Consider the following 14,111-nt stretch of genomic DNA (forward strand, 5'->3'; position numbering starts at 1 on the left):
CGGGGGGGGGTTATAGGGGCTACAGGGGTTACCGGGGGGGGGTTACCAGGGCATGGGGGGGGTTATAGGGGCTACAGGGGTTACCGGGGGGGGGGTGTTACTGGGGCATGGGGGGGGTTATAGGGGCTACAGGGGTTACCGGGGGGGGGGGTTACTGGGGCATGGGGGGGGGGGGGTTATAGAGGCTACAGGGGTCACCGGGGGGCTACAGGGGCACGGGGGGGGGGGTTATAGGGGCTACAGGGGTCACCGGGGGGCTACAGGGGCACGGGGGGGGGGGGTTATAGGGGCTACAGGGGTCACCGGGGGGCTACAGGGGCACGGTGGGGGGGGGTTATAGGGGCTACAGGGGTCACCGGGGGGCTACAGGGGCACGGGGGGGGGGTTATAGGGGCTACAGGGGTCACCGGAGGGGGGGTTACCGGGGCACAGGGGGAGGTTACAGGGGCTACCGGGGCATGGGGGGGGTGGTTACAGGGGGTACTGGGGGGCTACAGGGGCACGGGGGGGGTGGGGGGGGGTGTTATAGGGGCTGCAGGGGTTACCGGGGGGGGGGGTTACTGGGGCATGGGGGGGGTTATAGGGGCTACAGGGGTTACCGGGGGGGGGGGGTTACTGGGGCATGGGGGGGGTTATAGGGGCTTACAGGGGTTACCGGGGGGCTACAGGGGCACAGGGGGGGGTTATAGGGGCTACAGGGGTTACCGGAGGGGGGGGTACCGGGGCACGGGGGGGGGTTATAGGGGGTACCGGGGGGGGTTACTGGAGCACGGCGGGGGGTTACAGGGGCTACCGGGGCATGGAGTGGGGGGGGGTTACAGGGGCTACTGGGGCACGGAGGGGGGGGGTTACAGGGGTTACTGGGGGGCTACAGGGGCACGGTGGGGGGGGGGTGGGGTGTTATAGGGGCTACAGGGGTTACCGGAGGGGGGGGTACCGGGGCATGGGGGGGGGTTACCGGGGGTACCGGGGGGGGTTACTGGAGCATGGGGCGGGGGGGTTACAGGGGCTACCGGGGCATGGGGGGGGGCTTCAGGGGTTACCGGGGCGCGGGGGTGGGGGTTATAGGGGCTACAGGGGTCACGGGAGGGGGGGGAGGGTTACCGGGGCACGGGGGGGGGTTTACAGTGGGTACCGGGGCACAGGGAGGGGTTACAGGGGTTACCGGGTGGGTTATAGGGGCTACCGGGGGGGTTACAGGGGGTACCGGGGCACAGGGGGGGGGATACAGGGGCTACAGGGGTTACCGGGAAGGGGCTACCGGGGCACGGGGAGGGGTTACAGGGGTTACCGGGTGGGTTATAGGGGCTACCGGGGCCCAGGGGGGGGTTACAGGGGTTACCGGAGGGGTTACCGGGGCTACCGCGGCACGGGGGGGGCGGTGTTCAGGGGCTACCGGGGCACGGGGGGGGGGTGTTCAGGGGTTACCGGATGAGTTACAGGGGTTACCAGGGCACTGGGGGGGGCTTTCAGGGGCTACCGGGTGGGTTACCGGGGTTACCGGGGCACTGGGAGGGGTTACCGGACAGGTTACAGGGGTTACCGGATGATTTACCGGGGTTACCGGGGCACTGGGGAGGGTTACAGGGGTTACCGGATGATTTACAGGGGTTACCGGGGGCGTTACCGGTGCCACCGGCTCTACCCACCCCCCCTCCCCACCCCATCACTTCCGGCCTCCGGCCACCTGCGCTCCCATTGGCTCATCCTTCTCCCCCCCGCTGTGACGCCGGCGCCGCGTGCGTGCGTGCGTGGGGCCGCTGACGTTGCGTGCGTGCGTGCGCGCGCGGGCGCAGACCGCCATGGAGGCCTCGGCGGGCGGCGGGGCCGGCGGCGCGGCGGGGCGGCGCTGGTACTTCACCCGCGAGCAGCTGGAGCGCAGCCCCTCCCGCCGCGCGGGGCTGGACGCCGACAAGGAGCTCTCGTACCGGCAGCAGGCGGCCAACCTGCTGCAGGACATGGGGCAGCGCCTCAACGTGTATCCGGGCGCGCTAGGCCGCGAGGCCTGCGCTCGAGTGGTGCCGCCTCAGCTGGACAGGCCTCGGGTTGAGGGGTTGGGGGGGTTGCGAGGGGGTGGGGGGGGTGGTGGGACGGGTTTGGCTTCGGTTGGGGATGGGGAGGGGGTGAGGGAGGTGGGAGAGCCGCGCTGGGCTGTGGGGAGAGGGTTGTGTAGGGGTGAGGCCCGGCCTGAGGGGTTGGGGGGGTTGCGAGGGGGTGGGGGGGGTGGGGGGACGGGTTTGGCTTCGGTTGGGGATGGGGAAGGAGTGAGGGAGGGGGGAGAGCCGCGCTGGGCTGTGGGGAGAGGGTTGTGTAGGGGTGAGGCCCGGCTTGAGGGGTTGGGGGGGTTGCGAGGGGGTGGGGGGGGGGGGTGGTGGGACGGGTTTGGCTTCGGTTGGGGAGTGGGGAAGGGGTGAGGGAGGTGGGAGAGCCGCGCTGGGCTGTGGGGAGAGGGTTGTGTAGGGATGAGGCCCGGCCTGGGGAGAGCTGCGGCGGGGTGGGGACGGGGAAAGGCCGAGCCGGGCCCGAGCGAGCGAGGAGGAAGGTTCTGCCCGTCTGGGGAGCGGGTGAACCGGTGTGTGGAGGAGGTGAGAAGCCGAGCCGGGCGCGTTTAGGGAGCTGGGGGGTAGGGGGAGCTGTGGCCGTGCCGGGTGTAGGGTGGATCTGGGAGCGTTGAGAGCTCTTGAGATCGTTCCCGGCACCGTGTGTGTTTCCTTAACGGCCCCATCAGCTCCCAGCTCACCATCAACACAGCCATCGTGTACATGCATCGTTTCTACATGGTGCAGTCCTTCACCCAGTTCCACAGGAATGTAAGTGGGATGGGGACTGAGGGGATGGGGAGGGGGGGCACCCCAAACAACCCCCCCTATCCCCTCAGATCTGCTCTCCCAGCAGCCAGCTTGGGGAACCATGTGGTGGGAGGGGGCTTGGAAGGGGGAAGGGAGACCCTTTTCCCTCCTCCTGGTGCTTGGCTTTGTGCAGGCTTTCTTTCCTTAAAGGAATACTTAATTTACATGGGAGAATTCACCTAATTTATTGATTTTAATCTCGAATTTATTAACTTGAAAAGTAAAATCTTGGTCTTTTTTCCCCCCCCTTTTCCCCTCTGAAGTCGGTGGTACCAGCAGCTCTATTCTTGGCAGCCAAGGTGGAGGAGCAGCCTCACAAACTGGAGCACGTAATCAAGGTGGCACATGCCTGCCTGCACCCCCAGGAGACTCCCCTGGACACCAAGAGTGAGGTCAGTGCTGAGATTTGGGGTGCTGGGCTCTGCTGGGAGGAGGAGGAGGAGGAATGGGGATGGTGGGGGAACGTTGCATCCTGCCTGGTGTGGTTACAGTGGCTCCCTAAGCCAGCAGCTGGGTGTCCTGGGATGCTCACTGGTGGCTTCCCAGTTCTCTTAACACTACCAGGAGCTCCTTGGCTTCTGTGCAAGCAGGAGGCTTTTCCTCCCTGCTCTGTGACAACCCCTTCTCTGCCCTCCCCTGCTGTGCTGCTGCTGCTGCAGGGGTGCCCTGGGTGTGTTTGTGGAGCTGTGTCTGCCTGACACCCTGCTCAGGAGGTGCTGTGGTGGAGCAGGACCTGGCAGAGCAGGAGAGGGGAAGGGTTTGCAGTTGGGTTTTGGCCCCACACATGTTGTTTCCAGGGGGTTTATTAAATCCCACTCCCCCCCAGTCTCTTCAAACAAACCTGGGGCTGAGCAGCTCACCCTGCTGAGAAGGGGCAGCTTTACCCAGGAGATACAGGAGGATAGAAAAACCCACCAAAACCAACCCAAACCCCCCAGTAAATTCCTCTCCTGTGCTGCTCATGTGGCTGCCCTGTGCTGCAGGACTGAGAGAACCACTCTGGATCCCTCAGCAGGGGAGAAGCTCCACCTCCCCACTCCACCTCCCCACTCCTCCTCTCCTCTGCCAGGGAACCTGTACCAGTTGCTCCACTCCCTCCCAGTATAGATTATCCCCAAAATGCTGCTTTTTTTTGCCTCCCTGAGGAAGGAAAGGGGCTGTTAGGAAGGTGCAGGCTTTCCCCAGACTTGCCTCATGCTGAGTTAACCTGCCTGTCCTCCCCCCCTCACCCCCAGGCTTACCTGCAACAAGCCCAAGACCTGGTCATTCTAGAGAGCATAATCCTGCAGACCCTGGGTAAGTCTTGTCAAAGCCAGCATGGAACTGTGGCTCATCTCCTTGATTTTTGGGGTGGTTTTTCTTCTTTTTAATGATTTTTTTTAACAAATAGATCCTGCACCTCACCCACCCACACACACACCAGGTTTTGCACCCCTCAGGCACCCATCTCTCTCCTCCCTTGTGCTCTTGAACTCCTCAGCCCCTTGGCCAGGGGTGGTTTGCACTGAGATGTCTTAACAAAACCTGGGCTGAAGGTTAATATTTGGATCAAATAGTTAAATCTGGGGGGGAAACACCCCAAAACCCCACCAGCAGGGACAGGGAGGGGATTGTCCTTTTCTGCTCTGTCCTTGTGAGGCCCCAGCTGGAGTCCTGTGTCCAGAGCTGGGGAGCCCAGTACAGTGTGGGGCTGGTGGAGAGGGGTCAGAGGAGGGACTTGGGGGTGATGAGGAGCAGTTTCCCTCTGGAGAGAGGGTGAGGGAGCTGGGCTGGGTCAGCCTGGAGAAGAGAAGGCTGTGGGGGGACCTCACTGCAGCCCCCCAGTCCCTGAAGGGACCCCAGGAACAGGAGGGGAAAGGGCTTGTTAAAGGGCAGAGACTGGCAGGACAAGGGGCTGGGGTGAAGCTGGAGGAGGGAAGGGGGAGAGGAGAGATTGGGGGGAAGTTCTTTGCAGAGAGAGTGGTGAGGGGCTGGAAGGGGCTGCCCAGAGAGGGGATGGGTGCCCCATCCATCCCTGGGGGTGTCCAAGGCCAGGTTGGCTGGGGCCCTGGGCAACCTTGTGTAGCTCCAGGCCTGGAGGTTGGTGTCCCTGCCTGTGGCAGGGGGTTGGAGCTCTGTGACCCTTGGGGTCCCTCCCAACCCAGCCCAGGCTGTGAATCTGATCCTGTGACACTCTGAGGGTTGTGGCTGATGGATCCAGAGCCCTGTTCCATGTCAGGGGGGTGGTCCCACTCCAAAACACTCAGCAGCCCTTTGGCATTCCTCACCCTCACCCTCCCAGGGGTGGGAGGCAGCTCTAGGTGTGTGTGTGTGGGGTGATCACACACTCTGACTCTTCAACCTGCAACACACTCAGTTCTCCATTTGCCCCTTTTATTTCCCCCCCTCAACATCCCAGTTCTTCTAGAACATTCTGCAGGGGAAGAACTGACTCTGTTGCACACATGGAGTGAGCCTGAGCTGTTTGAATTGTGACTTTTCTCTTTGAAAACACACACACAATGCCCAAACTGAGGAGGAAACTGGAGAGAGGACTGAGCTCAGCTGCCTCCAGAGCTGGAGGCTCCTTCAAAGGGAAGAAACTTCTGCTTCCTCTTAGCTTTTTAGGGGAGAGAAATCCCTTTGGGCAGATGCCATTGTCTTTCTCCTTCCTCCCAGCTGCTGTGAAGAGGTTTCATCCTGCTATTTATATAAATCCCTTTTCACAGCTGGGTTTTCCAAGCTCAGAAGTGGCTTTAACTTGCTTGGAGGTCTGATGACCTGCAGGTTTTTGGACAACTTGAGTCATGTTGGGTGTAGGACAACAGGCTCCTCTCTCCCCTGCCCAAGCTCTGAGCAGAGAGCAGGGGGGTGTAGGAGGGAAGGGAAGGGGGAGAGAGAAGACTTTGTCCCTCAGGGTGACAGATCCATGGGCTCTGGGGGTGCTGATGGCTCTTGTGTCTTGTGTCCCCCCAGGGTTTGAGATCACCATCGACCACCCTCACACCCACGTGGTGAAGTGCACCCAGCTCGTGAGAGGTGAGTGCTGGGGGGCTGGGAGCTGCTCCTGTGTGTAACCCCAGCTTGGGGGTACACACTGAGTACTGCTGGGGCTTGGAGCTGCTCCTCTGTGTAACCCCAGCTTGGGGATACACACTGAGTACTGCTGGGGCTGGGAGCTGCTCCTCTGTGTAACCCCAGCTGGGGGAGACACACTGAGTACAGCTGGGGCTGGGAGCTGCTCCTCTGTGTAACCCCAGCTGGGGCTGGGAGCTGCTCCTCTGTGTAACCCCAGCTTGGGGACACACACTTTACTCAGCTGGGGCTTGGAGCTGCTCCTCTGTGTAACCCCAGCTTGGAGATACACACTGAGTACAGCTGGGGCTTGGAGCTGCTCCTCTGTGTAACCCCAGCTTGGGGAGACACACTGAGTAGAGCTGGGGCTTGGAGCTGCTCCTCTGTGTAACCCCAGCTTGGGGAGACACACTGAGTAGAGCTAGGGCTTGGAGCTGCTCCTCTGTGTAATCCCCAGCTGGGGCTGGGAGCTGCTCCTCTGTGTAACCCCAGCTTGGAGATACACACTGAGTACTGCTGGGGCTTGGAGCTGCTCCTCTGTGTAACCCCCAGCTGGGGCTTGGAGCTGCTCCTCTGTGTAACCCCAGCTGGGGCTGGGAGCTGCTCCTCTGTGTAACCCCCAGCTGGGGCTGGGAGCTGCTCCTCTGTGTAACCCCCAGCTGGGGCTGGGAGCTGCTCCTCTGTGTAACCCCCAGCTGGGGCTGGGAGCTGCTCCTCTGTGTAACCCCAGCTTGGAGAGACACACTGAGTACAGCTGGGGCTTGGAGCTGCTCCTGTGTGTAACCCCCAGCTGGGGCTTGGAGCTGCTCCTCTGTGCAACCCCAGCTGGGGCTTGGAGCTGCTCCTCTGTGTAACCCCAGCTGGGGCTTGGAGCTGCTCCTCTGTGTAACCCCAGCTGGGGCTGGGAGCTGCTCCTCTGTGTAACCCCAGCTTGGAGATACACACTGAGTACAGCTGGGGCTTGGAGCTGCTCCTCTGTGTAACCCCAGCTGGGGCTTGGAGCTGCTCCTCTGTGTAACCCCAGCTTGGGGACACACACTGAGTACAGCTGGGGCTTGGAGCTGCTCCTCTGTGTAACCCCAGCTTGGGGACACACACTTTACTCAGCTGGGACTGGCCCAAGCACCTTCCAGCTCCTCAAGTGACCCCAGTGAACCTCAAACCAGAGCTGGCTACACCCAGCCAAGGTGATGTTGTGGCTCTGCTGAGCTGCACAGAGCTCACTCTCTGTGTAGTATCTCCTAAGATCCTCCTGGTTGTAGGGCTGGGGGTAGTTGAGCCGTGCTGGGGGGTCATCCTGTGGTTGAGCAGCTGATGGTGCCCTAAAATGGACTGAAATTTGGGAGGATGGACAGACTGACCCTCTTCCTTTTCTCTTTTCTCTTCCAGCCAGCAAGGACTTGGCCCAAACTTCCTACTTCATGGCTACTAACAGGTTACTATTTTATAATTCATTGCTTATTTGCTAAGAGGGTCTTTACCTGGAGGAGGTGTGGTGCTGCTCACCCCCTTGGGCAGCCTGTGGAGCAGCTGAGCAGCACTTGGCTTGGCTCAGAAAGAGCAGGAACCCTTCCTCCTGCTGCCCACCAGTCAAAACCAGTTGCTGTGTGAGGGAGACTGGTGTGATGTGGTGAAAGTTAACAGAGGAAAACCCTCCAAAACCCCTCAAAACCCCCCAAAAAGTAGTCTTTTGATGGAGTATATGTGGGTTTTTTTCACTCAGTGCCCAGGTGTTGGGTGTTTTCACCAAACTGGGGGCTGTGCAGGCTGATGGGAGGTCTGGTCTGTGCTCCTGAGAAGGTTGATGGGGAGTGGAAAGGGAGGAGGAGGAGGAGGAGGATGAAGCAGCAGCCCTGTGACTGGACAGGCAGTGCCAACAGGAGAGTTTTGGAAACAAAAAGAGCCCCAAGTGGGGGGTTTTTGGGGTAGTTTTTGTCACCAGATCATCACCAAAACGCTGATCCCAACCTTTGTGTGGGGATTTGGGGTTGAGTTTTGATTTAATTTCTTTGGATTTCCTGGCTTGGCAGCTTCAGACAAGGCAAAGGTTGGGACAGGACAGCTTGTGGACAGCAGAACCTCCAGGTGGAAAGAGCTTGTAGGAGGGAGAGGGTGGGAGAAGAGGATGGTGAAGGTCCTGGCACAGGTGAAGCTGTGGAGTCAGAGCTCCTCCAAGCTTTGAATGCTCCTGGCCTTGGGTTTGTGGTGCCTCCTCTCTGCCCTGAGGCTGTTCCCTGTGTTCCCTGCTGCCTCCTGGGTGCTGGGAGGGTTGTTTGCTGAAGGTTCTCAAAGCTCCAAAGGGCACTCTTGGGCTTTGCTGCATGGCAGTGTGGGCAGAGGCAGCCTTGGAACGGGCTGGGTCCCCTCAGCAGCGATTGCAACACCCAGGAACTGGGAGTGAAGGCTGGAAGGGAAGGAAATCCAGGTGGAGGAGGAAGACAGGCAGCTGGCTGGGCTCAGTTTTGCCTTGGAGAGGAGGAAATCCAGGTGGAGGGGGAAGACAGGCAGCTGGATGGGCTCAGTTTTGCCTTGGAGAGGAGGAAATCCAGGTGGAGGGGGAAGCCAGGCAGCTGGGTGGGCTCAGTTTTGCCTTGGAGAGGAGGAAATCCAGGTGGAGAGGAAGACAGGCAGCTGGATGGGCTCAGTTTTGCCTTGGAGAGGAGGAAATCCAGGTGGAGGGGGAAGACAGGCAGCTGGGTGGGCTCAGTTTTGCCTTGGAGAGGAGGAAATCCAGGTGGAGAGGAGGAAATCCAGGTGGAGAGGAGGAAATCCAGGTGGAGAGGAGGAAATCCAGGTGGAGAGGAAGACAGGCAGCTGGGTGGGCTCAGTTTTGCCTTGGAGAGGAGGAAATCCAGGTGGAGAGGAAGACAGGCAGCCTTAAAGTGCTGCCCTGAGGTGCCTGATGGAGGTGGTGAAGTGGTGGATGAGATTTATCCAGCAGAGCTCCAGATGTTTTAAGGTTTAATTTCCTTCTGGGGCAGAGTTGAGGCTCTTTGTGCCCCTTCACTTCACTTCTCCCCTTGGCAGGCTGGGTAAAAGGCTCTGGATCTCCTGGATTTGACTTGATCTGTGGGTCCAGTAGCTGTGAAACAGCTTCCAGGCTGCTTGGCAGCCAAAGAGAGAGAAATCTCTGTTCCTCTGCATGGTGTTGATGGAAAAGCTCTTGGTAACCTTGAGGGTGGCCAAGAACCCCAGGTGATGCCATCCTGTGGCTGTGTGGAGGTGCTGAGTGGCACCTCCACCACCCAGCACCCTTGGAAACAGCTGCTGTGTGAGTGTGCCAACAGGCAAAGCCCGTGCTCAGCCTGTTGTCACAGCAGCCCTGCTTTTCCTGGGGGTGGATGAGAGTTTGAGGATGGGTCCTTAGTCCTTTGGTTCTCCTCTTCTCAGTGCTGCCCAGACCACCCAGCGCTGTGGCACGTGGCAAATCAACTTGCTAATTAACAAAAAGGGCTTTGAGGAATTAGCAGGCAAAGCTCTGCTGCCTTTCCTCAGGGTCACTTGGAAGAGCCAAGCCCCTTCCTCAAAGCTGAAGGGGGTCTGTCAGCTCCTTGAATGTCACCCCAGGATGTGTCTGAGCTCCTCCTTGGATTGAGCAGAGCCCGTGGTGGAGGTGGGGGTGGCAGGTGACCCACCTGCTCCTCTTCCCCCCTTCAAAAGTGGGGCTGGAGATGTGGAGCTTTGAGTCTCCTCAGCCTGCCCCAAACTCCCAACAGCCAAACCCAGTGAAGGAACCAGCAGAGTTGGGCTAGAAACACCCATAACAGTGGGGATTGTACCGGGGGAGGAAGAGCAGGGACCACCCCCCACCCCCACACCCCATCCCCAACACCGTGTCCACCGCAGCGACTGTGGAGCGGGCGGTTGTGAGGGCTGGAGTTGAGGCTTGGGAGCTGATGGCTGTCTGTTTCTCTCTCCACACTGGTGACTCAGCCTGCACCTGACCACCTTCAGCTTGCAGTACACCCCTCCCGTTGTGGCCTGCGTCTGTATCCACCTGGCTTGTAAATGGTCCAACTGGGAGATCCCGGTCTCCACGGACGGGAAGCACTGGTGGGAATACGTTGATGGCACTGTAACTCTGGAGCTCTTAGATGGTAAGTTTGGGGAGCAAAAGTTCCCCCCTTCCCACAACAAAATCAAAACGTTTTGCCATCTCTGTGCCTGGCTTTGCCACCCCAACACGGCCACCTCATGGACTCCCAGGACTTGCCAAAGGTTTCCAGTGCAGCAGCAGAGTCAGTGGGACAGGAGAGATGGCAAAAGTGCTGAGTGTTTGAGTTGGAATGTGGTCAGGGATACCAGCTCTTGAAGTGTTTTTCCCTCTTGGAATAGCTCCATCTCATCAAGTAGCTCCATTCCTTCGCCACGGTAACGGGGTTGTCCTGCTGGATGGGTGCTCTTCCTCCCCTCCTCTTGACTCCCTGCCTTGGGTTTGTGTCTCCTCTGCAGAGTTGACTCATGAATTCCTGCAGATCCTGGAGAAAACTCCCAACAGGCTGAAACGGATCCGGAACTGGAGGGTAAGAAGCTGCTCTGAACAGGGGGAGGCTCTTGGTGTCTTCCGTGTGCGTGAGGCTGGTGGGGGGGACAAGGAGACAGTGGCTGGAGGGTTTGGGTGGTGGGGGAGAAAGCCCAACACAAAACCTTCCTCTGCTCTGAATTAACTCTGTAGAGAGACTGATTAGTTTTTAATTGTATTAGAGACCCCAGCTCCTGGTCTTCACCCAGGAGGAGGGATGGGGACAAGGTGGATCATAGAATCCCAGACTGGTTTGGGTTGGATCCCCAAGGGTCACACAGCTCCAACCCTCCTGCCACAGGCAGGGCCACCAACCTCCAGGCCTGGAGCTACACAAGGTTGCCCAGGGCCCCATCCAACCTTGAACACCCCCAGGGATGGATGGGGCACCCACCCCCTCTCTGGGCAGCCAATCCCATCCCCATCCCATCCCAATCATAAAATCCCAGACTGGTTTGGGTTGGGAGGCACCCCAAGGGTCCCAGAGCTCCAACCCCCCTGCCACAGGCAGGGACACCAACCTCCAGGCCTGGAGCTACACAAGGGTGCCCAGGGCCCCAGCCAACCTGGCCTTGGACACCCCCAGGGATGGATGGGGCACCCACCCCCTCTCTGGTCAGCCCCTTCCAGCCCCTCACCACTCTCTCTGCACAGAACTTCCCCCCCCTTAATTTAAACCTTCCTGGATCTGTTGTGAGCTGCTGGTGTCAGAGCAGCTCTGGAGCTGTCCCCAGAACCACTCACCCCTTCCCTGCTTCTCTCCCAGGCCTCTCAAGCAGCCAGGAAGTCCAAGGCTGATGAGCACCGTGAGGATGAGAGCCTGTCAGAGCAAACCATCCTCAACATGATCTCCAGGAACAACAGCTCAGACATGAACATCGCTGGCTTGATGAGCATGTCCACATCCTCCACCGCCGGCGCGGGGCCGCCGCTGCCGCCCGCCGCCGACTCACCCAGCGACCAGAGCGGTGCCGATGGGGCTGAACCTGACCATTGGCATCCTCCAGCCAGGCTGGATACTGGGCAGAGTCACAGGACTACTGAAAGCTCCTCTGCTGAGCATCCCTCGCAGCAAGAGGGCGCTGCTTATCAGAAGCAGAGCGGTAAGAACCCCCCCTCGGCCAAAGTCTCCCTCAAGGAGTACAGGGCCAAGCACGCCGAGGAGCTGGCGGCCCAGAAGAGGCAGCTGGAGAACATGGAAGCCAACGTGAGGTCTCAGTATGCCTACGCTGCTCAGAACCTCCTGGTCCAGCAGCAGAGGGAGAGGGAAGTTCAACAAGACAGCAGCAACCCCTCTCCCATCATCCTCAAAATCCCCATCGGCGGCCCGGAGAACCCCGAGCGTCCTCCGGGTCCTGACAAGAGTGAGAAAGCTTCAGCTCTGAAGCTGAGGATCCCGGTGGCTGGTGGGAGCGTGGACAGGCCTCTCCTCCCCAAGCAGGAGGAGATGAAGATGAGGATCAAGGTGCCAGGCCCCGGCGAGCGACACGGCTCCTCGGATGAGAGTGGCGGCGGCGGCGGGGCCAAGAACCGCGAGCACAAGGAGAAGCACAAGGGCCACTCGTCCAACCACCACCACCACTACCACAACCACCACTCTCACAAACACTTACAGCTCGGCCCTGGCCCCAGCAGCGTTGCCAACAAGCGCCCAGGAGACTCTAAACACAGCAGCCAACCCGGCCCTCACAAAGCCTACGGGCCTCTGGCCTCTTCCCGCAAGAGGCCTCTGCCTGAGGAAGCAGCAGCCGCCACCGCGGCCACCACAACCACCCACGAGCACCAGCCCAAAGTCAGCAAAGCCTCAAAAGGGCCTGGGGTGCCGTTTCCTTACCCCCACCTTCCTGGGGTGGCTCATCTCCCCGGGCACGGCTCGGATTCGGGTGGGCTCCCTTTGCCCCCTCCCCAAGCTGCCAAAGCTCGGGGGAGCCACAGCAAATCGGACAAGGGGCCCTTGGGGGCCAACGGGCACAACACCACCAGCACCAGCCAGGCCAGTGACTACCAGGATACTGTCAACATGCTGCACTCGCTGTTGAGTGCTCAGGGGATGCAGCCCACCCCACCCCCTGCTTTTGACTTCCAGCTCTTGAACCCCAGGGCTTCCACCAGCTCCAGAGCTGCCACCAACACGGACAAGCCCCGACCGCCCCCTCTGCCTTCGGAACCACCCCCTCCTCTTCCTCCTCTCCCAAAGTAAAACCCACCCCCCCTCTTTACCCACCCACCCCTCCACCCCCTCTTTTTACTACTGAGTTTATTACAGAGCCCAAGCCCAAACCTGGGCTGCCCCCCACATAGGGGGGGGGGCATTCAAGGGCTCCTTTGTTCTCCACTGCCTCACGAAGAACTATTTTATTATATTATAACTTTTATTATTGATATTTAGAGTTGTTGAAGCTGTGAAAGGATAAGAAAACCCTTTCTTTGTTCTTTTCTCCTCCTCCCCCCCCATCGACTTCCAGTTAGTGGTGGGGCTCTGTCCCTGCTAGAACTGAAGCTCCCACCCCCCCCCCCACCACCCCTTCTGGGGAACACACAGCGCTGGGGGGTGGGGGGAGAGGGTTCTGGGGGGGGTATTTAAGATGTCTCAGAAAATTTAAGACGTTTTACAAATAATTTAAACAGTAACTTATATCTTTAGTGTTCTGGTCATTTTAATTTTGTGGTGCTGGGGACACACACAGACCCTCCCCCCAGCCCTGGTGAGGGGTTTGGGGGGGTGTGAGGGGCTGCTGGGTGGTTCTGTCCTGGCTTTTGGGGATAGAAAGGAGCTTTTTAGGGGATGAAGGAGCATGTGGGGAGGGCTGGGGGGTGAGAGACACCCCTGCCATGGTGATGGGAGCTGATCTGTACTGTTTCCTCACTCTGCTGTGGTTTGGGGATGGTGCCTCTGGCCTTCACCCCCTTCCTGCAGCTGCTGAACCCCCAGGGGTGGCTTCAGGTGCCAGTTTGGGGGGTGATGTGACAGATCAGGGCTGCTTGACCCAGGGTTTACTCCCCCCACAGCTGCATTTTGGGAAGGGAACAAGCCATGGCCGAGCTGCTGCCAGCTGGCCTGAGCAGTGCTGAGCGAGGGGCTTCTTCCCCAGAGCTGGAGGGTGCCTGAGAGCACCCCCAGCACCAGCTCCGTGCTGGGGGCTGGCTGGTCCTGCTGTGGGCAGTGCTGCAGAGCTGGGTGTGGGTGGGAAAGGGGGTGGGGGGCTGGGGCTGGGGGGAGATGTGTGGGGAGATGTGGCTCGGAGTGGTGCGGTGAGTCAGGCCCTGCCAGTACCAGAGCCCCATTGGTACCCATGAGCCAGATCCTGCTGGTACCAGTGAACTGGGCCCTGCTGGTACCCATGAGCCAGATCCTGCTGGTACCAGTGAACTGGGCCCTGTGGTACCCTTGAGTCAGACCCTGATGGTACCAGTGAGCTGGGCCCTGATGGTACTGGTGAGTCAGACCCTGCCAGAACCATTGAGCTGGGCTCCGTTGGTACCAGTGAACTGGGCCCTGCTGCTACTGGTGAGCCAGGCTCTGCCAGTACCAGTGAACTGGGCCCTGTGGTACCCTTGAGTCAGACCATGATGGTACTGGTGAGTCAGACCCTGCCAGTACCGTTGAGCTGGGCCCTACCGGTACCAGTGAGCCAGGCCCTGTGGTACCCTTGAGTCAGACTGTGATGGTACCATTGAACTGGGCC

At 60.0% G+C, this 14,111-nt stretch overlaps 1 protein-coding gene across 1 annotated transcript; it reads left to right on the forward strand.

The window, feature by feature from the left end:
* Positions 1–1,802: 1,802 nt before the first annotated feature.
* Positions 1,803–12,807, forward strand: CCNT1 (cyclin T1; the record flags this gene model as incomplete). The annotated part of the gene is made up of 9 exons (XM_084277259.1): positions 1,803–1,978; positions 2,729–2,810; positions 3,113–3,241; positions 4,085–4,145; positions 5,805–5,867; positions 7,293–7,338; positions 9,837–10,000; positions 10,356–10,426; positions 11,192–12,807. The coding sequence occupies 9 exons, from the start codon at positions 1,803–1,805 to the stop codon at positions 12,623–12,625; spliced, it is 2,226 nt and encodes a 741-aa protein (XP_084133385.1). The 3' UTR covers positions 12,626–12,807.
* Positions 12,808–14,111: the final 1,304 nt, after the last annotated feature.

This window comes from Gallinula chloropus (assembly GCF_964237585.1).
Source record: "Gallinula chloropus genome assembly, chromosome: 31".
Taxonomy (NCBI): domain Eukaryota; kingdom Metazoa; phylum Chordata; class Aves; order Gruiformes; family Rallidae; genus Gallinula; species Gallinula chloropus.